We start from the raw sequence: 25,126 nt of genomic DNA, 5'->3' as shown, positions 1-25,126 counted from the left end.
CTTCAGGAAAAACAACGCGATTTCAAAACTACTCAAGATATCCGAGTGGGGCCTATTTACGAATAGCATTTAAGAGTTCGCTGAGGACCGAAAAGTACTTTTAATTTCGGATTAAGTTTTTAAACTGTATTTTTAGAAGCGTTAAAATGCCTAAATCGCGTGTTTTCAGAGTAATTTTTAGGCATAAAACAATCAGTACAGATTCTTGAAAGCACTTAAGAGGCTTGCATAACACCTTTATCTTCATTTCTCCGCCATATAATGTTACGGTCACCGCTCAAATTTCACAGTTATCCTGTGACGACGAGACAAATGCGCGCCAGTTCAGAGACTTGCACTTAGAGGCTTTACCGCACTGGAAGCACCAGCGAGCGTCGCGCTTATCATCCCGCCTTAATAACACACACACACCCCTGACGAGGCGGGCCCCTTAATTATAATTAACCCCGAGTGATGCACGTACGCACTACATATTCCGTAGTTGAGTAATGTGATGTTATCAATTCATAGAAGCAGTACTTACGAAGCATGCAATTGTAATAAACTATTCACTTAATTTCACTTAGTCTTTAAAAAACAGAAAAATTGTGGCATTGTCCTTAAAATTTTATTCTTGTACAAAGCTTTGATTAAATCTATTCCCTCTTAAAGTACAAAAAAATGCAGCACACGTGATTACACTTAACATTTTATAAGTTACTGGATGAACCATTTTTCTGATGACAAACAATTCAAACATCTTGTAACATACCCCAACTAAACTCGTAGCTGGTACAAACCAGGGGCTTATTCCACCAATAAACTTTGCAACTTTTCAATTTGCACTTTGCACTTTGCATATAACTGAAAAGTGCAAAGTAAATGTGTTCCACCAAAATTTTTAACCTCTTTGCATTCCTACAGCCAGTTTGCAAAGTCTTTGCATTATTTTATTCATTGTTTACATTTATGTTGCCTAATTTGTAGGTTATAGAGTGCATGATCAGTAAGAAAATAGAAGTTGTGCATAAAAAATTAGCAGTATTAGAACTTATAAAAAAAAGATATATTATTTGCAAGTTTCTCGAGTACAGTAACACAGAAACAAAAGGAGAAGGAATGGACAGACGTTCTTTTAAAAGCACAATGAATATCATTGTCAATCATGAAATTTATTCTTAATCTGTACACTTTCCTTACTGGAACTCTGTCATCTTCATCAGATTCATCACTTGAATGTAATACAATACGCCTCATCATTTTCCTTCTTTTACTTTTGTAGGTTATGTGTTTATGTTACTATGTTTTCATTTCTCTCAACCACATTAAATAAAATAAAATTATTACTTAGATGCTAAATTTTTAACAAAAAACGGTTTTACCATCTCAAACAAATTATTTAAATAAGATCACACAATAAAAAGTTAAACTGCAAAAGCAAAATAGTATTTGCATAACCTCTGAAAACTTTGCAAATATTTATAGATGAGTTATGCAGAGAGAGATTATTGTGGAACAGAAACACGTTCAAAAGTGCAAAGTCTTTGCACTTTTCAATTTTTGCTTTGCGAATTCTAATTTTCGTGGAACAGAAGTAAGAAAGAAAAGTGCAAAGTGCAAAGTGAAAAGTTGCAAAGTTTATTGGTGGAATAGGCCCCTGAGCACAAAGCCACTGGGGTGATTCCTGCACAAAAATTTGTGGTAGGCTTGTGTCAATGGCAATGCTTGCTGTCATTAAATTTCTGAATTACATATTGTGCTCTTCCCCACTCGGCTACTTTCTACTATTATTATGCTAGATATGTTTGACTGTTGGTTACTATTACTTTCTGCCGATATTGATATATCTATATATGTATAATTTGTAATAGTGTATAAGGGTAGGTCAAACAACACAGATATTATTCAGGTTCTGGTAATTATGTGTAATATTTAATTACATGTGTGGCAATTTATTACATCGGCGCCTATTGCTACACAAGGGCCTAACCCACTTAACACAAATGAGTATTAGAAACAACACAAAGCATAGGTTAATATGACAGGTTCATTCATAACTCGGGAAATTGGTAAGGAAAATTAAAGTACGTTGAAACTTTATTAATTGCAAAAATTATTAAATAAAAATATTTAAATAAAATTTATTATCAATAAATTACTGAACTGGGTTGTGGAACGACTATTATGTTCGTTAATCATCTGGATATTTACGTCGCACACATGATTACGACACAACAGTTCAATTAGGTCCATTCAAAAATACGTAATATTATGTTGCACTTTTGCGTGATCAACGAGTTAGCAATCCACAAAATCAGGTATTTAAATAACAATTTAAGTTCGTTGTAGAGTTCGTGTACCTAGGCTTTAGCTCAGTTTTTACGATCGGTAGAACACAAAACTATCTCTCTCGTTTCACCTCTGGGTTAAAATTGATAAATTAGATTTACAATTACAATAATCTTTACTGTTTTTGGTTATTTAAAGTCTTTTAAAATGTTGATAATATAATTTAAACTCAATGTTCTTTCAATTAGTACGTCGCTATAACAACTTTAGTATTGTGCTGTTTCACATGGTATGAAGGGTTTTTACTTACATAAACTAATCACTCCTGGGTACATATTCGTCAGAATATGCCCTAACAAACTAGTAAACATTTTACAACATGATGAAAAAAACTCATCCTTTGCTTTTGATGGTCTGAAATAGCTAATATCTTTTTTTCTTTTTGAATTTTTAACAGGCTCCACGCCTTTGCATCTCACTGGGATGCCAATTCTTACATAACTCTTTCTCAAATAGAAACGTTCCAGACGCCTTCTACTTGAAACATGGCCTCTGATTGGCCAAGCCGGAATGCCGTTAACGAAATTTACAAAATCTCATCTTGTAAACAAAAGGTATTAACAAAGTTGCAAACACAAAACTGAATTAAATTTAAAAACAGAATTTCTAACAATGCGACATCCTTCGTATATAACACGTATAATAACACAGTTTATACGTTTTGTTCAATTGGTCCTTAGAGGGGTATATCTAATTTCCGGTCTATATATGTCTTCCCCACTACATAGAGCATAGCTCTCGTAGACAAACACTTAAGTTACAAACTCAGGTAATCAAGTCCTGTGGGGTAAAACAATATTTAAAACAAATAATAAAAATACAATATTCTTATTCGTAAGAATGGAAAATAATAAATATATTCTGTACGTTAAATGTCTAGGCATGTAACGGTACTATATATATATATATATATATATATATATATATATATATATATATATATATATATATATACACACATATATATATACATGTATATATGTATATGTACATGTATATATGTATATGTATATGTACATGTATATATATATACACACACACACACTCACTCACACACATACATATATATACACACACACACACACACACACACACACACACACACAAAAGAGGTTAATTTGTGGCAAACCCATACAGGCGAAGGTTAAATTATCCCCCAATAGATACAGGCCTCAAAGTGCTTTATTCACTGGAAAAAAGTGAGAAAAGTGACCTTTGTGATAGAAAAAGTGAGAAAAAAAGTGATCTCCAGGAAAATAAGTGACTAAAAAGGTGACCTGAAATATAACTGAAATAAATGTTACAAAAAATTCTGATTGTAGTAAAATAAAATGTTAGGTTATATATGAATCTAATAAAATACTGACAGTTATTCTATTAACTATTTAAAAACACACAAGTTACAAATTATGCACCAGTAGCAAAAAATTAAAAGAAACAAATTATTCACATACCTACCTAAGATGGTGAAAGAGAAGTCAACTATGTAAACTGTGACTTAAAAGTGGTTTCCATGAAAATTCTTTCAAGATTAACATTTTTATATTGTCTTATAAAATGAACTAAGAATTATATTAATTAAGAAGACACCATAGGCCTACTACAAAACTGTATCTAGTCCAATTTAAGAACATTTCAACATCAGCAAACTTATGTCAGAACACTCCATCAACACAAAACATCTAATTTTTTGAGTATTTTGATATATAGTCAGAAATAATTTTAGATTTCCTTTTCTCCACTGAGTGTTGTACAGTATCAACCTCAAGCTTCTTCTCTGCAGCTTCTTTTCTGACTCTGTAAACACCTTCCAACATGGCTTGGGCCAATCCAATTTCCTGCATATCTTTCTTTTCTACAGCCCTCTTTAATCTCTTATTTGCCTCCTCAAAAAGTGCATCTGCAGTCTTTCTTTTTTGCTGCTCTTCACTTTGCAAACTCTTCAATTTGTTCTCAGCACCAGCTATTATCTTTCTCTCATCTTTCAGTTTTTGTATTCTCTCTGCTTCCACTAATTTCTTTTCATGTTTCCAACTTCTTCCGAGCTGCTTCTTCTTTTAAAGCCTTCTCATTTTGTAAGTGTGTAAGGTAGCTGCTATGAGCTACACGAGCCATTGCTAATAGCTCTCTTGTAATGGGAACCAAATCAGGCTTGCTGTGGTACATCATTATTGCACTCTTGACAGTCATTGCTGCATTGAGTGTTCTTTCCGACATGGAAGCTTTGTCTTGAGTTAAGATGTGGGAGGACAAAGAAAACCCTCACTCTAAGTCAGCATTTCCGTGTGAAAGAGCCAAAACAGATTTTACAACTTTAGCAACGTTTGGGTATTTATCATCACCAATACTGTTCTTCAAAACAAAAAACTGAGCCCAGTAGTCATCTATACGGCCACCACACACACTTTCCTTTTCACACTGGAGTAGTTTCCATTCATCTAACAGAATACTTTCATCAATTACAATGGGTAGACCCTTTGCTAGAGCAACAATGTCTCGACAACTGCGGTGTAAAACCCTTTCTTCTGGCTGGAGGCAACGGCAATTCTTCAGAAGTGGTTTCAATATTAGGGGTGACTTTCTGATAACATGAGTAACAGCTTCAACATAATGGTTTTTCACTCCAGCCAAAAACTCCAGCTGAAACCTTTCATCCACCTGTAACATATACCCTTTATGATTTGTAAATGTATTTTGAACCAAGAGTTAGGGTGCCCACTATATATACTTATATATCCTAACTGCAAAAGCAAATTCTAAAACAAATTTACCAGGTGTTAAAATTGTTGGTAATTGTCTAGAATAGGGTCTCTTGTAAAATACTTAAAAAAATGTCAAATTAAAATTCGAAAATAGGGTGCACTCAATAGTAACAACCTTTATCATTAATAACCTAAAATGATTTTCAAATTACAATAACATTTCGAGGTAAGTTAATCACACCTCCTGCCTGCTAGTTTTGTTTTTTTAGGGATCTACTTTTTAAAAATATTATAGATATTTTTTTGGGGGGGGGGGGGGGGAATAGATTGATAATATGGGTAAATTTTTTTCAATTAAAAAAATAATCTTTTACAGTATTATTAAAGGAGGTGAATACTATTTAATTAATAAATGTTCTAATTTTTTAAACATTTTTGAAAATGCCTCTATTCTAGACAATTGAAAAATGGTTTATTGCACTTACTGCAATGATCTGTGCATAATTTATTACATTGTTTACACGTTGGAACCAAAGTTAAAAATGGTAGGCTACTATAAGAAATATATTACAAAAACAAAAATTATTCCAGGTTCTTAAAAAAAAAATTCCCCTACTGTTCCTTACAGGGGGAAAAAAAATTCCAGGTCAAGTGGCCACCCTGAAAGTACAATTTGAAGATTTAAATCTTAAACAACTAAATCTAGAACTTACCTTTGAAATTTCTGTCAAAATCTCTTTCTCAACATGGATTTTCTGGGCAGGAAGTAGGTTCTCTGTTTTTAGTAAATCTTCACTTACACCAACAGTTTGTATGAGTTCTGGTTTGCAAACCTTTCCAAGCAAAATCTTAGCAAGAGTGTCTAGTTCATCATGCATATCATGTATCATTGGTTCTTCCTTCTGGAATGCACCAGTGAAGCGTGTGAATACTCTGGCACTGCTGCACACGAAAAGAAGTTCAGCCTTTATAGTAGGCTTCTTTAGTAAACTCACTATTCTCTTGTAGTTGTTGCTCTTGCCTAGGCTATTTCTCTTCTTGGGGACATAACTTAGGAAGTATTTTTTGAAAGCTTCCCATTGTTTGATCAATCGTGATGCAGCTCCTTCTAAGGTAAGCCACCTTGACGGAACATGCTTGATGAAACTATGTTTTGGCACAGATAGGTCATCTTGTATTTGTAAGTAGTCCTCACATCTTGAAGGCCAACCATCAAAAAAATCATGGACAGCCATTACCAAATCAGCTACATCTTCTCCAAGTTTATCAAGTCCACTGAGAAATGCATTGTGAAGTGTGTGGATGCTGCATGTGCCAATATTAACAAGGGGTGCCTTGCGAATAGAAACCAACTCTTCACATATAATACGAGCAACTTTCTTGTTGACATTAGGGCCATCACTCCCTAACATTAATATCTTCTGACGAGGTAACCCAGCATTGTCTAGTGCAGAATTAATTTTCTCAACTAGTATTTCACCTGTAGCTGATCCAATAAAAAAGGTTTCAAGATGGTGAGTGATAATCTGTAGCTTCGTGTTAGACCAGTACCTGATAGCAATTTGCAGTTCCCTTCTACCTGTGTGGTTTGTTGTTTCGTCGTAGCATACTGAATAGTATGCACCATCCATGTCTTTCAAAATAACATTGCGAAAATATGGGCTTAATGCATCTGTTAGTAGATACCTAAATTTAGTGCTGCTCAGGCTTAAGTCCTCAGGCACACCCTCACCAAACATACTTTTAAAAACGTCAGCTATTCCTCCACAAGATGATGCTGAATAATTTGAAATAATACATTTCATTACCCATTTCAGTTCTGCACTTGTTGCACGATCTCGTACACTGTAAAGACATTTAACATGGTTTTCTGAGGACACTTCACTTGATGTGGAAGCTGAACATGAAGGTCGAACGACCGTGAATTTTAGCTGACTAGGAGCCAACTTATTCCGACATTCACTCTTATGTCGCTCGCAAGTAGCATGCTGAGATAGTGCTTGATACCCTTTGGTTGATATTTTGATTGTGACACAGCAAACTGCACAAAAAACATCAGTATCGTTACGTTTTTTTGCTCACTCGTTAATGATATATCCATTATCATCGCGCCTCTCTAGCCACTCGCTACGAAAACGACACTTCCCCATCTTCACCACAACATCAAAACATTACGATATTATTTCCCGGTTACTTGTTTATCTCAAATAATAGTATATCATGACACAAGTAATATCGCTAGCCAAGGCCCATAAGGACAAAACTAAATTAAGACAGTAATCAGACTAACTACAGAGCACACTGGCGCGAACATAGGTTATCTGCCATCACGTGGGAAGCCTACAACTCACATAGTTTCGGTTCCCTGCAAGAATTTCCGAAGATTTCCGAAGTTTTGCGTTTTGGTATTAACGCCACTTCAGCCGCTAAATCAGAAGTTCAAGCATGTTGTGACTGACCTGACCTGATCTAACCTAACCTAACCCTTTGATTTTTTTAAATTTCAATTTTTGAGAGAAATCCGAAGTTGCACGAACGTGGTAGGGAACCGAAACTACATGAGTTGTAGGCTACCGCCATCACGTCAGCCGATCGATACTGTAAGGCGAATCGATTAATGGATAGTTCGACTTCAGTTGTTGTTTACGCTTTTACGCATGTAAAAAACGATCTAGACGCCATCCGTGTTATGGCAAACGGCAAATACCTTGATTACAGTCAAAACCACAAATTCAAGCATTTAATTAATGTCACTTTCATAAACGGAAATGCAAATTTTGGGCACCAATATCGAAAAAAAAGTAAATTAAGTGACTGTTTAAAAAAAAAGTGACAAAAAAGTGATTGATGAAAAATAAGTGACTGTAAGTGAGTTAAGTGACAATTTTCGACCGCTGTAGATATTCATTGTTTCTTTGGCAAGCTGCCACAGCATCTAACGACAGACTAGTTGGACAACGCAGCTACCACTCTTGTCCGAGGTGGAACAGAGTGAGGCAGCTACGTGGGCCAATCACAACCTACATTACCGTATATTACCTTATAAGGAAAAACATAGGACTCTTGGGCTTCAAGGCCAGCTTCCTAAGGTTAACAAACACAGCATTTGTTCCCTGAAGTTCTGGAGCAATACATCACACTAGGGCATGGTGCATCCTGGTTGGATGTTGAAAATAGCATGCTGCGTATAAGCGAGTACTGCTGTGTCAACTTTCAAAGTGTTCGTAATCAATTTCTGCTTTTTGCCTGACTGCTGGCAACAGTTCATGTTAGTGCTAACTTACTGAATGTGAGAATATTCATTATAGTACTGTAGAAAGTATCCAAAATTGCATTTCTTTGCTTAAATTGTCTTCACATTTCATTGAATCATGATGTAGTACTACTCATATTAAAATCACATTTAAATCGCATGTATGACTAATATGTATTACAAAATGCAATATTGTTCTGCCAGATCTCTCTACTAGCATGAGGTATTGTTTACTGCTTGTAACTGGTGTTGTTTGTTGCAGGAGGAGATGGAACAGAAGCCAGTGGTTGAGATGGAGTTTGTGAAGGTGGACAGCATCAAGGTACAGTAGCCTGCAAGTGTGTGTAGCTGCTGTCTCCTTGTACCAGAGCAGTCTTCTCCACTGTGGTTGTGTTGCAGGAGGAGGTCGAGGAAGAGACTCCACTGGCTGGCGTCCAACCAGCTCCTATGTGGCAGGTGAGTCTTGGTTTCATACCTTCTTTAACCACAGTCACAGACTTGCATGCTCAATGCCTGACTGCCTCGGTAATAGCCACATTACATTTTACTAGTAGACCTCTCAGTGGCTTAATGAACTAATGTTGAAAAACTTGACTATGTAATTGTCATCAAGTTTCTTATAATTATTTTAAGAGTGATGTGACCTGTATTTTTAAGTCAGGTAAGAGGTGACCTTTTTGTTTCTCCCAGTCCGGCGAAGATGATAATGGCCCAAGCTGTTACTTAAACATCAATGGCACAGTTACTGTGCGAGTGAGTGAGGTTTAGCATCCCTTCGGTTGCTGGGGTTTATCTAGCACAGTGTATTGTCATAGCTTGTCAAGATAACCCAGTCCTTATTTATTAGTTTATGGCTGAATGTTTTGCGCCAGATCTATAGAAGTTTATTTATTTGCCAAATTTTGAACTAAACCTTAATATTGGGCCGTTTAATGCTATATTTCTCCTCTCTCAAATGTAAGTCCTGCGTTGTGCAATGGTATCAGTTTACTGACAGTTGTATATATTTCAGAAAAGGGTAAATGTGTTTGCTGATAGTGCAGTCTTCTTTATTTCCCCTCACCATAGAGCCCGAACAGGAGAGATGAGGCATGGCCTCAGGATGGATGTAAACCCCCCTCCCCCCACCTTCTGCCCTGGGTAATAAAGTAGGACTGGAAGCAGACAGAGAAGGACTGCGGTGCACCATGCCATATTGTTTACGTGCCAATAACCTTATACATAGAGTCAAGATTTTGTGGTGTTATTTTAAGACAAATTTCGGTGTAAAGAAATAAAGATTTCTGTGTTATATGGTTTTATTTTTTTGCTCAAAATACCCACGGCAAAATTTTCTTGCTTTTCTGTACGACATGCAAATTTATTAAAACAAATATTAATAAACACTAAAACCTCATGATCTAATTACAATTAAGTTCATTTGCAAATTCATAGATAGTTAAGTTCATTTGCAAATTCATAAATTCAAACATTTAAATAACTACTAAAAATTTCACGACTTAATTACAATCACATACACTACAAAATTACACAATTAAGCACTTCCAAAGTTACTATTAAGACGGTTTTATTGAAATGCTATCATAGTTAAATTTTCCGCATTTTCTGGAGTGAGACGTTGTCTTCTGTCACTAACTACCAGTGAGTACCTGGAAAATGAACGTTCTGCATCAACATTTGATGTTGGGAACCAGATTGCCCTTAAACTGGCTTGAGCAAATTCACTGTAGTCCCCTTTAAGGGAGCAAAGTACCTTTGCAACATCAATTTGGTTTGTTTCTGGCAATGAAAGTTCATCCTCAATTATTTTTTTGAAAGCAACATAGCCATGTATGAATGTATCAATGGGATGATGGGAAACAGAAGGCAAGTTATGCAGAGACTTCTGTAGGTTTGCATCTTCTATGCTAACCCTACTCACATTTCTTGGGTTGAACAGCAAATTAATGGCATTAAAGACTCTTAGACAAGGATGTCGTTTAACAGATGAGTTTTGCCTCAAACGCTTGTGTTTCTCACTCGCGACATGTTTCACAAGCGTATCGCGTCTCGTAGTCTAGCCTGCAGTTACAGAATTTGCACATTAAAATTTTATCACTGATATAAAATCCTTCGCTGGAAAATTCTTTCGATCGGTCACTGGCAGAAACCTTTGTTTTAGGCATTATCAAAAAAATTTTAATCACATAGGAAGAATTTAACCTCTCAATACGCAAAAACTTGCCGTGCTGGAAAGATCAAAACAATGGAGAATAGATGTGAATAGAAACGCATACCGAATACCAACATACGTACATGAAAATTAATACCGACATAAACATGTACTATTTATTATTTACAATCGTTACGTTAAGCAGGGTTAATTTTATTTTCGTAGCCTACGTACTTTATTTTAAATAAACAGTAAAAGCAATGCTGTTTAGTGTGTAATATTTTAATGATTAAAAACGTAATCGCAGAAAAACATATTTTGGACGTTTGTTATTTTGGTATTTACAGAAAGTGAACGGCGGCCATTGTATCATAGTTATCAACATCTTAAATTATTATGGTACACAAGATTACCGTTTAAAGAAAATATTACGTTAATTCCGAGACTTCATTTTAAAATCTATAATGAATCACCGTCACATATAATATATATGGCTGCTAGTTACTGTAAGAAATATTTGATTATGCTGAAGATGTGAATTGTCCTTACAGAATGGAAAAAAAACGTAAATAATCAGGATAGACGAACTTTCGTGACATATCGCGGATTTCGCACAATTTCGTGTTTTCAAGCGGTTTTCGGTGTTATTTCGTTTTATCGCGCATTACCATATAATCGTGGCTCTACTTATACATGGTAGCCTATAAACAAAGACTTCAACGGGGTTTATATACATTTTCTGGAAAACTTGGAATTCCAAAAAATCGTTTCCAGTACTGGAAATATCATGGAATTAGCAAAGAATTGAAAAATGTCCTGGAAATTTTATTGGTATCCTTGAAGATTTATTTAGCACACACTGTTACTGTAAAACACCTCATTAAATAACTACAGTTTCCTTTAACTGAAGTAAATTCTCATTTTGTGCAGTGTGTGTTGTAAACAAACAATAATTCATAGATAACCTGTTGTGAAGTACTGTGTTTTATCGCATAATCGTTGCACATTTTATAGTAAAATCACTTTTGAAAAGTAGGGGTGCAACTATTATGCGAAAAAAAAAAATATTTTGTCAGGTAAAGTTATACATAAACACATAACCCATTCGTGGAAAGTATGTTTATTTAAAAAGTAGAGTAAACAAAAGCACACCAAATAATTTAAAAAATAAGTCATGCTACGAAAACCTTCAACTTTCTTCAACTCCCGAATTCGGGCCTAAACTAACGCATAACTATCACCGTAGTACACACCACGAAAGAGTGCGGGCCATCAAATGTAGTTAACTCGGCACTCGACAGAGCGCCGTTGCATGCAATCGGCGAGATATTAATATCGACATTCGACTAGGTGTGCGCGTTCTATGCTGGAAGCAACATAACCAAACATGAATGTTGTCAACTAGCACTGGGTACATTTTTATAAGCGGTACACCGCAGACAATTAGATAAAGGTTGTAACATTTAAAAACGTCCTTACACGTAAATTTACACATTGGACAACTTTGTATTTCCGTTAATTAAATAAGTAAGTGGTGTTGTCCAAATAAATATTTTATTTATACTTTAAAATACATCATTTTATACGAAAAAAAATTCCTACACAAAGTGCTTGGAACCTAATAGCGGGACTAAAAACATCATGCGACGTTTACGCAAGAGATTTTTTTTTCAAATTTTGATGCCATGAAATACCGGTGTGACGATTATGTGATAAAACACGGTAGACGTTCATCTATAAACTAAAAAATGCTTAATACACAAACTTGCACTTCAGTGCTGTGTTTTCGGTATACATCGGTGCATTATCGATAGGCATTACTTATTTTCAACTAAGTGATAATATCAGTGAAACTCTTATCTATGGATTCGTACAATGGTTAACAAATGTAAATATTTTGATAAGCCGTTATTTAATTAACCATGAAAATTTTTTAGGAGCTTTGCACCGTTTTACACAGATTGTCACTGGTAGTGTTCTTATGCAGCGTTAATATTTTCACCACCTTTTTTTTTCATGTTAGTTTATTAAATATGAGTGCCTCTGCTACAAAGTGTAGTTTGAGAATAGAATGGTTGTCTGACCCCAATATAAACAGTGGTTAGAAGAGAATAAAACTGATTGAAATGTTGTTTTCTGTAAACTATGTAAAAATAATGTTGATATTGCTAATATGGGTGTGTCAGCATTACAAAATCATATGAAATCATCAAAACAAGTAAAGATGATTGAAATATTACATACAACTAAGTCAGTAGGGGATTATTTCAAAATTCCCAATACATCCACAGTAAAGGAAAATGCTGTTGCAAGTTCATCTCATAATTGCATTCATAGTGAGCCCGAGTGTACAGTTTGTGAGGTGTTGAAAAAAGAACTGAGTACTTTATCGAATCATGTTCTTGCTGAATCCACACTCAGGCAGAGATTTTATGGACATTTAATGTTGTAATGAAACATATGTCATTCAACTCTTGCAAAGACAACAATATACTTTTTGCTTATACGTTCCCAGACAGTCATATCTCAGCAAAATATTCTTGTGCAGCAGACAAGAGTGCCTATTTTTTTATGTTTTGGCATAGCTCCATACATCAAGGATAGGCTTGTTCACTGTGTTTGTAAGTCAGAATTCTTTGTGGTGTGTTTTAATGGAAGTGTTAATAAAGTTCTCCAACTAGATCATCTGGATATTATCATCAGATTCTAGGGTGTAAGCTCTCAGCTAGTGTGCATAAGGTATATTGGTTCACAGTTTCTTGGACATGCTAGAGCCGATGATATAAGGAATGCTTTAGAAAAAGGAATGGAAAAGGTAAACTCTATGAATATTGTGAAGTTTGGAATGGATGGACCTAATGTGAATTTGAAAGCTTATAAGGATTATATTTGCCCAAGGAAAAACCACTATCCGGACTATCCACTGCTAATTGATGTTGGTACATGTAGAATGCACGCTGTTCATAGAGCTTTTCAGATTGCAGTGGAGGAAATAGGTTGGGATATTGCTAGTATTTTGTGATGTTTGTGACAAATATTCAAAGATTCGCCTGCAAGAAGAAGTAACTTTGTACAGAATAATGAAAAAACACAGTTGTTTCCCTTAAAGTTTTCTTTATACTAGGTGGGTGGAGGGTGATGTTTCAGAATGGGCTACTGCTATTTGGCCACAAGTTACAGCATTTGTCGACCTAAATCTGCTCTGTGTACCAAGTCTTTTCAAACTGTTCAGAAGGCTACTAAAGATCCACTGATGGTTGCCAAATTGACTTTCTTTTCATTTATTGGAAGTCAGATACAACCATACTTCAAGTGCTACCAGACTGATTCACCCATGATTCCTTTCCAAGCTTCTGACACAATAGAATTGTATGGACTAATGTCATTATGTATTCATAAAGAAGGAAGTTTTGGATAAGGCAAACAATTATGTAGATTTGTGTGCATTTGATCCCAATAACAAGGATAACACAATGTTTACAAAGAGTATTGAAACTGGTTTTGCAACAAGAGCACAACTGAATATTTGTGTTACACAAAAGAAAGATGTTTTAGTTTTAAATCTGAGTGTCTACAGTTATTGAAAGTATTGGTTAAGAGAATTCAAGATAAAAATCCATTGAAATATCCTGTAGTGTGATTTTCCAGTGGTCTTCACCCGAGAACTCTACTATGCAATGAAACTAAAACAAGTGAAACATTTAAGGGCGCGGTTCAAGTCAAAAAAATCGTCACTGTTCCGAAACATTATTTTGCGGTCGTGATGTCATTAGGGGTCTCAAAGCGATGTCCCCACTACTCCGCGCGCTTGTATTTAGGCTAGGGCCGGTCCCAGCGCGGTTCAGTCGCGAGAGAGTCGTCGAGCGGGGAGGTTGTGTCGCTGCTCTGTTTGGCCTTGAAACTGGAGCACGCGAGCTCTGGGAAACCTCCCTTCTCCCCTCACCCATGAGTGCCTAACGCCTCCGCGCAGCGTTGCCAGACTGCTCCCTCCCTTCCCAGGGGCGCGCGGCTGTCTGACGTGTTGGTCTGACCCGGGCGCTCGGCCTGCCGGCTGAACGCGATCCGTATGGTGTGGCGAGGATGCAGCAGCGTTTGGTTAGGGGAGTGGACGGGACAAACAATATATCAAAAGCATTATATGAAAGACACATTATCTTACACTACGATTATATTCTCACTATCCTTTTATGTTGATTTGCAAGTGACAGTAGACATTATTTCATAGCCAAATATTCGTTGCGACGTCCATTATTTCCCTGCCGCTGTCACTGCTAGTAATTCTGTTGGTAAATAACCTTTAAAAATAAACTTCACGAAGGTTGTTAGGTTACAATTACTTTAATTATCCTACAAAAATTTTACATATATTTGGCGGCACATTATATTTAGTGTCACGTCATGAAACAGTATAAAAATGAGTAGAAACTAAACAGCGAATTAAACAGCCTCATAAACATACCTTCTGATACAGTTAGCGGCTACATAAATATTCTATTAGACATGTTTTAACTTGAAATGCCTCTTGAGTCTATGCAAGTACACATTCAATAGGTAGTATGCCACATATGAGAATTTCGCAAGAACAGTATGTCAAGATCCAATATACAGTATGTATATAAAATATATATATACATACACACATATATATATAATATTTACACTATCATACATGATTCATGAAATGATCACTGTGAAAAGAAGGGCGATTTTGATGGGATAAAATTACTGTATAAAACATACTTAGTATTAATTATAGAAGAATATAAATTGAAACTGTTACCATTGTTAAAAAGTCTCATTTTATGCCAACCCAATTCAAACATATCAAAGTTGCAATTTTTGCAAAGTAACATTTTGGTGGTGTGACAAAACTCTTCGCAGTACATGACATATCACTAATTAATTATACAAAAACTTGAGTGTGACTACATACTAAAATATAAAACACTAGTAATACAGCAGTTATAATTAAAATTATTAGTAAAAAGAATGTAAGTTACAAGCATTTTATTACAATGTTAAGCAGTACAAAAATAATTAAAGAAATACATTACATAGAAGTTGTTTAATAACTGTAAAATATTTAGATTTTGCTGGCTGTTATTAGCGTTTTTTTTTAATTTACATTTTATTTAAGTACAACGTTTTTCCCACATTGTCATCTTCAGTGGCAGTACGCAAATAATATATTTTATATTTAAACCACGTTAATAGTATTCACAGGAATAGAGAAATTACAATGGATAAGCAAGATGTAACATTATTCTATCATTTATTTTATTACATATCAAGAAATAAATTTTGAGAAATAACACATCTAGTTTTAGTTTCCTGATTATCCCAATCCCACACTGTTTAATGTAATTGGTTGGTCACATTAACTTTCATTGCAATACCGCAATATTTAAACATTCAATCCATTTAAAATCCAGAGTGCCTTGTTGTGTAAATATTGTGCAGGAATTCAATACGTAATATGAGCTAAAATCGACATGAGAATGGAGGTGGCAATAATACAAGGCAGTAATTAATGTCCAGGCATAGACGCAAATCATAGGCCCGATGAGATTAGTAGTAGTTACCAAGTTTCCCTATATTAATTTACAAATTTCGGAACAATAAATGCTATAATTAGAAACATATGAATTAATCTACAAAAACAAACCACATTAAAATACTCACATTTGCAACAAAAAAAATGCGGAACAGACATTGGAAAAATGTATACACAGCACTTCAAATTATTGTAATAAGCAAATCATGTTTTGCAGGGGACCAACATTTGTAAGATGTAATGTCTTAGTAGGCATGGGCTAGCCAGTAACATGGAGACAGATGGTGTTACAATCTCACATGGAAGCATACAGAAGTCGGATATTCTCCTGAATAAGATCATCAGGGCCGGATTTAGAGGTCTGGAGGCCTCGGGGTAACAGAGGAGCGGAGGCCTCCTGGCCCCAAATTATTTTCCAAATAAAATGAAACATTTTTTTCAGTCGAGTTGTCCAATTAATAATTTATTTTGAAATCAAGTAGATTTTCTTAGTATTTAAAAAAAAACATACATAAATACTAGTGTTTACTTGTCGGAATTTGAAAGATTTTTTTTCCGAAGTCTCTATTGTGGGGGCCTTCCGTTTGTGAGGGCCCTCCGTTTGTGGGGGCCCTCCGTTTGTGGGGGCCCTCCGTTTGTGGGGGCCCTCCGTTTGTGGGGGACCTCCGTTTGTGGGGGACCTCCGTTTGTGGGGGCCCGCCGTTTGTGGAGGCCCTCCGTTTGTGGAGGCCCCGGGGCTTTCGCCCCGGTTGCCCTCCGCTAAATCCGGGATCATGCTACAGCTGGTGCTACTGACCCTCCAAATACATAGTAGTTGTCACTGGCCATGTTTGCGGACCCACATTATGGTTCCAAACGTTCTCGTTGAACGAACAGTCTATCTGCCTTGCGTGTTCACTGGACTTGGCTCGTAGGGTCACAGTCCTCGGCTACTATGACCTAACTCTGTGTATTGCAGCTATAAATTATTGAGGGATACGTATGTCCGAAGAGGTACATCCGCGCATGTATTCTGCATAAAACGCGAATGGGACACATGTTAGGCTACTGCGATAGAGTGCGACAACCTTTGTTGTACGAATACTAGCGCCATTCGCTCATGCAGTATTTTTTTGTGTGTTTTAAGAAATGAGTTTATTTTAACTGCTTGAAATAAAGGCTAATAAATAAATTACAAAAAAACAAACGTTTCAGTGTTGCAGAAACAAATAACAATAAGGTTAATTACTTTGGTGGCTTTTTCTATTGTAGGCAGATAGTGCATTTCACTTCATAGGCCGTAATTTTTAACTTTGAATTCCGAAAATATGAAAGGTAACATTAATTATCGGTATAAAAAGTAAAACGAAAAAGTTCTGCATGAAAAATGCTTTAAACACTGTTATATTTAAAATGGTCAAATGTCCATTATCTTGACATTAATGAGTCAGTGTCAAAGGTATCACGGTAATTTATTACGACTGAAATAACAAGTATTTCACAAATATCAGCAGAGATCAAAAAAATTTATGCACAGTCTGCTACTAATCAAGTGTGTAATATCGTAAATTCTACAGGAAATATGACAGAAATCCATTTATAAAAGTGGGGATTTCATGTTAAAAAAAGATGTTTACATCCCCGACACTGAACGTCACGTTATGTCTCATCCGAAAATCGGACGCTTAGCAAGTGGTAGTTTAAGACTAATTTTAGAAACTGAAGCCAGTAGTATATTAGTGTGATTACTTTCCTTTTAAGTCATGGAAAACATTTTATTACTAATTTTTATATTTTAAGCACAACATTTCCTGTAGAATTGCCTCAACGAAAATCGTGAATAATTTAAAACAGTAGCTACTACTATAATAGCTGTGAAGGTGATACGGGTTTGATTCCGGGTCGGGTAAACAATTTTTTTTTCAATTGTCCTAACAAAGTTGTTGGTCGGCTGGTTTTCGCAAGGACCACAATTTTTTTCTCCCTTTCGTTCAAGTATTCCATGTTTGCCCCATTCATCACACATCTTAAATATAGCTGCTGGTCCCTTCCGACTTCCAATTAATAAATTACTATGTGTATATATATATACACACACACTCAATTATAAAAAGATTGACTGTTGCTGTTATCGTGAGGGGAGAAATTGAAATGCCATGTACGTGCTACATGTGATGAAGCACGGAAGTGTTTCATAAAATTCAAACCAAACAATATAGAATTATGTATATATCATACTTATGTCTAACAAAGGGTGAGATATCACGCGAGGCAGACATAAGATAGTGCGCACCGCCAAAGTGTAGGATGTCGCAGGAGAAAATGACTTTGGCGAGGGGAAGGAACAGGCGGGCCGAAACGACACAGAAACACGCACAACTGCAGCTCGTCGCGGCTGTAACAATATAATATTGCACTCAAAATTTTTTAAACAGTCAGTAACTTATCGCAGTTTCTTCGTATTTTGCAACTTTTAGGTGCTCAAGTAAGCAAAAAATAAGTAAAATAAGCTTTTGTAGTCAAAGGATACACCAGTTTGCAAAATGATTACATAAATTTGTGTATGGTAGGACAGTACATATTTTTTTTTCAAAGTGTTCAGTTAGGAATTATTTGAATACTTTGCACCAGTTAAAACTAACTCCCTGTTATGGCCTTGACCCCTCTCCCTTCGGTAAATGATATTACCATACTATTACTTAATGAAAGCGTGATCCGCCACGAAGGCAGGTATCGACCCGAGAGGTGTCGGGGAGAGAACCACTGCCCTCCAAGGTTCTCTACGTGACATGTTTCTGCGATGGTTTCGCTATTGCCTTCCGCAGAATGGCGTGAAGAACAAACACCACAACAGCTCTGCCCGAGCCGGGATCCGAGCCCGGGTCCTCGTGCACCGCAGGCCGGCGTCTAGCCCACACTGGCCGCTGCCATTCAAGTGTTCACATTTATACAGTTCTGCAACTATTATTAGTATGGTGAAGTTAGAATTCTGGATTAAATAAAATTTACAAACAAGAAACAAAGGTCTCAATTATATCCTTCACTTGTTTTTTTTTTTTTAATGGAAAATGTGTTGATCGCGAAAACAATAAACACTTTGAATATTTCGAGCAACTGCAATTAACTTACGTGAAAAACATAAAATAAATACTATGTTACCTAATTCTATGTTAGCGTAACAATAAGCATAACTAACAAAACTGTTTATAACAGTGATGCAAGCGGCGATTGCTCAACATCTTGAGTGTTTTCGTCATTTGATTTTTCAATTTTCTTATTCCGAAAGTACAATTTTCTTGCGACAGCTTTCTTTGATTTCTTCAACCGGTGATAAGAGCTTTTCTCTTTGCCCATTCTCGTGAAAATGAACTAATTTTTACATTATTAATTAAATCAGAGACTAAATTTGCAAAGCTTGTTTAGTCTCCCTCACAAGGTAACTCTATTCAAAATACGTTATTTAAATATATATGTTATAATAATAACTGCAGAATTAAAATTGTGCTAAATATCACATTTACTGCAAAGCAATACGGCAACAGATCTCAAAAAAACCCGTTCCTCTCTCTCTGCGAAGACACAAAATTGGACTTGGCAACACTGAGCGCGGCCTTCGTGGTTTGCTAGTCGTGGCACATTCTTTCGGCGCGTTTCGAAGTACACCGGAACGCTGCCGCGCGCGGTGCACAAGTATTTCACATGCCATTCAAAATCTATACGGGCTACGTAAACCGCAAGTACCAATTCAAAATCTACGGAATTTCCTCTTTCAACGATGTTAAGTATAATGTGTTTAAAATATGTTTTTCGATCAACAAATGTAGTTTTCAAATGTTGATTAAATGCTACTACAGAGAAAGAAATTATTTTAAAACTTTAATATAATATTCCATTCAAAGTTTAGGAGCTAATTCCGTACGAAAATGTAATTATTCTTATAATATAATTTTTTTTAATAGTTTCATTTGTTATTTTAAAAGTTTTCTTTGAAATTCTCATGTATTACAGCACATATGTTGCATTATAAATTATGGCAATTTTTTCACATTGAAAAAAATATTAACCATTGGAACTCCTATTATACTTTTTAAAATAACCTTTATTAATCTATATACATGAATACCTTTTCCAGTAATCATATTTTAACGCCAGAAATTACAGCTATAAATGGTGCCAAATTGAAAATTATGTTCAACCACGCCCTTAAAAAGTTGCTTCAGCAGATTGAAAATAGAAAACTGATCAGTACAGGTGTGTGTGATGCAGCTTTACTACAGTTCAAGTTGTTCCTCAGAGAAGTGTCACCAGATCCTTCACAGTTTACAAACTTTGATAGAAATACTCAAAGGTTAGATTCTTTTTTTTTTGTAAATATTTCCTAGACAACAAACAAACAGTATGCAGATTTGTGGAAAGTAGTTAAACTTATTTTGACTCTGTCTCATGTCCAAGCATCTGTAGGAAGTGGTTTCTCTGTCAGCAGAGTAATGCTTGTGGGAAATTTAACAGGAAAAACTCTAGTAGCAATGAGGATCGTGTACAATGAATTTAAAGATAAAGCAGTAAGTGATGTAATGTTCAGTAAAGAACTGTTGGCAAATGATAAGATCATCAAGAATGTGCTAGCAGCACTTCTTGAATGAACAAAAGAAACAAACTTCTAGAGAGGAAAGTAGTAGAAAGAGGTCACAACTGTTAAAAACTGTCCAATAATTGAAGAAGATGTAGCTGCAGAATGATCAATCAATGGTATCAAGAAGCCGATTCAATTGCATTACTTGCTGGGGAAACAAATAATTTCACTCTTCTTTCAAAGTTCAACGCATACAGGAAAAATTCATGTGAATCGGCAGCCAAAGTCACAAAGTTAAGTGAAGAGATTGAAAAATGGCCAAAAAAAACTGTTAACGAAAGGTAATAATGGTTTTGTTGTATTTTAGAATGCTGGAAAATATTGGAAAACAGCATTTTATTAATGTTTCGCTTTGGATTAAGTGATTGCCATTTTATTGATCAATAAACAAATTATATTTGAAAATCTGTGAAATGCCCTGGGAATGTCCTAGAATCGTCCTTGAATTTTTTTATTTTTTTTTCAATTTATGTATGAACCTTGCTTCAAAAGTATCTTCCAAGCATCTTCAAAATAGTGAAACCTATACTATCTTCTTTTTTTGCCAATAGTCTATCAACAGAAAAAGTAATAATATTAATACTGATAACCATTATCAGACATCAGGTAACCACTAACATGAGCTAGGTACATAATTAATGTCTTTGTCTTCATGTCGAAACATGTAACAAATACAAACTGTTTTTTTTTTTAATATTAATTTTGGCAGAAATTTTTGACTTAATCGGAAAAAGTTATAAGATACACACTAAACCATTTACAATAAGTTAATAAATTTTTTATTTTAATTAAGAGATCTATTACCGTGCAGCTACTTTAAATACACACAGGCTGTCTACTAACCGTAAAAACCAGGCAAATGGCGGGGAGTTGATATGACCGGAAAAAAACTGAAAATTTGTTTGATAATTTAGGTTTTTTTTTCTTTTCTTTCCTTTCTTTTCCTTCCCTTCCCTTCCCTTCCCTTCCCACGTCATCAAGCAGATGCTGAACGTCTGTGTGAGCCAAAGTGCTGGTATCATACTGTGTGACAGAACGATGCGTAGTATGTGATGAATCAGAAAAATATATGGATGCACGCCTGTACCTTACTTCCACTTTACCATTTTAATTTTCTCCATTGACACTTATCTTGACAGCTCAGGTAATTATCTTTCCTACCCCGTGTGTTTACAACCCCCGTGGGTTAAAAAAAAAGTATGCTTCAGAGCACAAAAAAAGTTTGCCCTTTTACTCAAACATGGCACACACTGACAACTGGCCGTCCCCCTGTGTTCCCTTCGACTCTCTTCTAACCGTTCCATAACAAAGCAGTGTCACAGCGCTTAATCTTACTGACTTTACTCTTGTATATAATTACAGCCCACGTCTAATGGACTTACATTGTAATGAAAGTTAATTTATTTCTCCTTATGAAATCTGTGTCAAACAAACATGTTGTTTATGAAAAAATATAGTTGCATCATGTTTATCCTCGTTTTGGTGACAGTTAATTTCCAATGTGCTTTTCTTGGGTATCTAATCTTTTTGGAATGCGTCTGCTATTAAATATATATTTATATTTAAAACTTGTCTATTTGTGCCATAGACGACTGAGCATGTTCTTGGTGTGTAAAAATGGCATATTTTAACATATAGGGGCTGGGAATGTGTTACTCTGTCAAAATGTTTATTATGACCCTTTGTTACATTTCTTTTCCTGGTAACAGTTAGAGGTTGTAGGTGTTTTCTACGTAACTGAAAGGATAGTTTTATTTATTAAAGTAAACATAAGTTCTGTGAAAATATTTTGCACTGAAGTTGGTTTTGGAGGTCAGTGCATTGAATTACTAGTGAATGATAATAATAAGTTGCTCCAGTTTTGTCCTTTTACAACATTAAAGTATATCAATACAAATAATCATTATTAAAGTTAGTAATGCTGCTTGTGGCTTATGCCACTATCACACTAGTGATAACATTGATTTAAAATTAAAGATATCACTTGGGTTACACCAGATACACCTTACATTTGTGATATTTTTATAGATCCATATAATTTTAAATAAATTGTACATATTTGCAAGCAAGGATAAATGTTTATTTTTGTTGTGTTTTTTTACTATCATTTGAATAGTTTGCCCTTCTTTTTCATGGGAAACAACCATCAATAATTTTATTTTCTATGACTTGTGGATTGATTTGGGGTAATATTTACACGAGTACAAAGTGTGATTCAGGTGCTGCGACATTCAGTCGTATATTGTAACATGTACCTCAAGTCTTCCTGGGCTGTCTTATATAAACCTGAATTGAGGCCCACCCCTACTTTTGGATGGCCCTTTCCAGAAAAATAACATCATTTCTTCTTCTAAATCAGAATCACTTTAACCAAAACGTTTTTTCTACATCATTCGCCACCGTATATTATTCTTGCAGACCCTCTATTGGCATACTGCTGCAAAGTTGTTATTTTTGACATAGTGTACAACTTTGAGGCTGTAATTACTGTAGAGATTTTTCTTCCTGGGATGCAGATTTGACACTTTTTTGACAAAATCACAAATAACAGTTAAATAATTGTAAATCCTACGGAATACTAACACGTTAAAATTCCGTTTTGCACAACATTTGTAACATACAATTGGAGTTAACATTAGAAGGAAAATATTTTGGAGTGGAAACAAGCACACATTAGAAACAAAAATTCATAGTTTACATTTCATTAACTAACAAAGGAATACTTGTAGTTACAGTTTTTTTTTAATTTCAGACTTGCATGCAGTTATAAGCAATGGAACACACCCTGCACCATATTTTCTGTGTAGGTATCCTGCTAGCATATATTCAGTTTTATTGAGAGAAAAATAATATGCGCATATGGAAATTGATTTTAGTATAATATATTAAATAAAGGTTATCAAGAGACATGGTAAAGCTATGTAAGAAATAATTTTTAATTGGTTTTGTGAACGATAAAGAATATTTACTTTTTTTTTTGTCTTAAGTGAATTTTTCTTGGTGCCAATTTCAGGCAAACTATTTTCGTGAGCGGTTTTGTGAATAAACACCTTGGCCTATATTCTGGATTATATGGTATGTCTTCATCCTCACAAGAGGAAGCCTCTGGTCCACCTCCTTCATAAAACCTAGTCTGTTCTGGCAAGCCCGGTCAGTGCACAACAGTAATAATAATATTAATAATTATAAAATTAATATTATTATTATTATTATTATCATCAAGAACCATGCCGAACTCCTCGCAAAGCAGAACCTGAATGCCTGCACCATATTTTTACAGCCTGTTATGGCTTTAACCTGCAAACAACTACTCAGATGCCTCCACCAGGCAGTTTTAACTATAAGGGTTTGTCTTGAGGAAGGGTTTCGAATCGGCGTACGTTTATACCTTGGGCGCCACCATGTGGACCGGCTACCGACTCTGTCCTAGGGCCGTGACGTGACCCATGTGGAGCTAGGCTCGACTTCCCCCCGCTAGCACTCACCGGCCCGCTCTCAGCAGCGGGCACGCTATGTGACTGCTCGTGGGGTCTTGAGGTGCCCCACACACCTCCGTCTCGGTGCTGGGAAACTCGTGGTCGAGAATTAAGTGCAACGAGTCGGGTGAATATTGAGCTTTATTGGTGCGACACGTACACTGACAAAGCACACAGAAAACAGAACATAGTCCAGCTTTCTTGCTGACCAGGACACCGCGTGGCCTGGCCCCGAAAGTATAAGTCCGCCGATTGATCCAAAACGCTCTGGGGAGCTTTAATTAATTAATTTAAACAGTCTGCCGCTGGGGTAGCCTCAAAGGATGATTTAAAAATGGTTTATAAAAATAGTTACAACTGCAGTTGTTAACGGATTGGTTATGAGGTGCTGAGATGCATCCTACCCCGCTCGGCAAACGGAAGAGACTTTCCCGGGCCCCGGGTGTCCTGGCTGCAGGAAGTGCTGAACTTACCGTTAGTAAATTGATATTAAAGACAGTTAAACATAACATATCAAAACCCTTAAAAAATTACGTGTTAATTTAGACTTAAGTATCACGTATTACAGGTATTAGAATTAGGTTATTTAAAAACATGCAGTCTCCACCGCTCCAGTTAGGGTGGGCACCGCACACACGCACTTTTTGGCGTGAGGCTTGAAACAGAGGGTGTCGGTGGGAGGAGAGGGGGTCGGCAGTGGCGTGAGGCACACAGGGCTTAGGCAGTTGTAGCCCTGGTCGACGTCAGGTTCATAGCAAAGCAACATGGTAAAGCAGCTCGCAGCGAGAGAATCTGGTCAGGAGGAGGGAAGTGCTTGTGTTTGTGGACAGAGCCATTGGACGCTCCTGACTACCCATAGCTGAAGCTAACAGGCAGGGCCGACAGTAGTGCGGGTGGTGGTGTTTCATATGAACCTAAATAACCTAAATAAATGTAATTAAACATATAGTAGAAAATTTTCTAAATAATATCTTAAAAATCATCAAAATAATAGGTACCTTGTTGCCATTACAAGCAATGTAGGTCAATAATACCATTATGTTTTTAAT

General features: G+C 35.9%; 1 protein-coding gene across 8 annotated transcripts in view; it reads left to right on the top strand.

The window, feature by feature from the left end:
- The window catches only part of LOC134537906 (gastrula zinc finger protein XlCGF26.1-like), a 138,513-nt gene that overhangs the window by 5,604 nt on the left and 107,783 nt on the right, over window positions 1–25,126 (top strand). For 4 of the 8 annotated variants that reach the window (XM_063378845.1, XM_063378848.1, XM_063378844.1 and 1 more), the window contains exons 4-5: window positions 8,546–8,605; window positions 8,683–8,739. In XM_063378845.1, the coding sequence (XP_063234915.1) occupies window positions 8,546–8,605; window positions 8,683–8,739 (117 nt within the window). Of the gene's footprint in view, window positions 1–8,545; window positions 8,606–8,680; window positions 8,740–18,793; window positions 19,819–23,353; window positions 25,015–25,126 lie in introns of those variants that run through there. The other 4 variants (XM_063378852.1, XM_063378851.1, XM_063378850.1 and 1 more) reach the window with 4 other exon arrangements.

Source organism: Bacillus rossius, chromosome 12 (genome assembly GCF_032445375.1).
Source record: "Bacillus rossius redtenbacheri isolate Brsri chromosome 12, Brsri_v3, whole genome shotgun sequence".
Taxonomy (NCBI): Eukaryota; Metazoa; Arthropoda; class Insecta; order Phasmatodea; family Bacillidae; genus Bacillus; species Bacillus rossius.
Note: the sequence above shows the minus strand (reverse complement) of the source record. Positions and strands in the feature narration are given on the sequence as shown.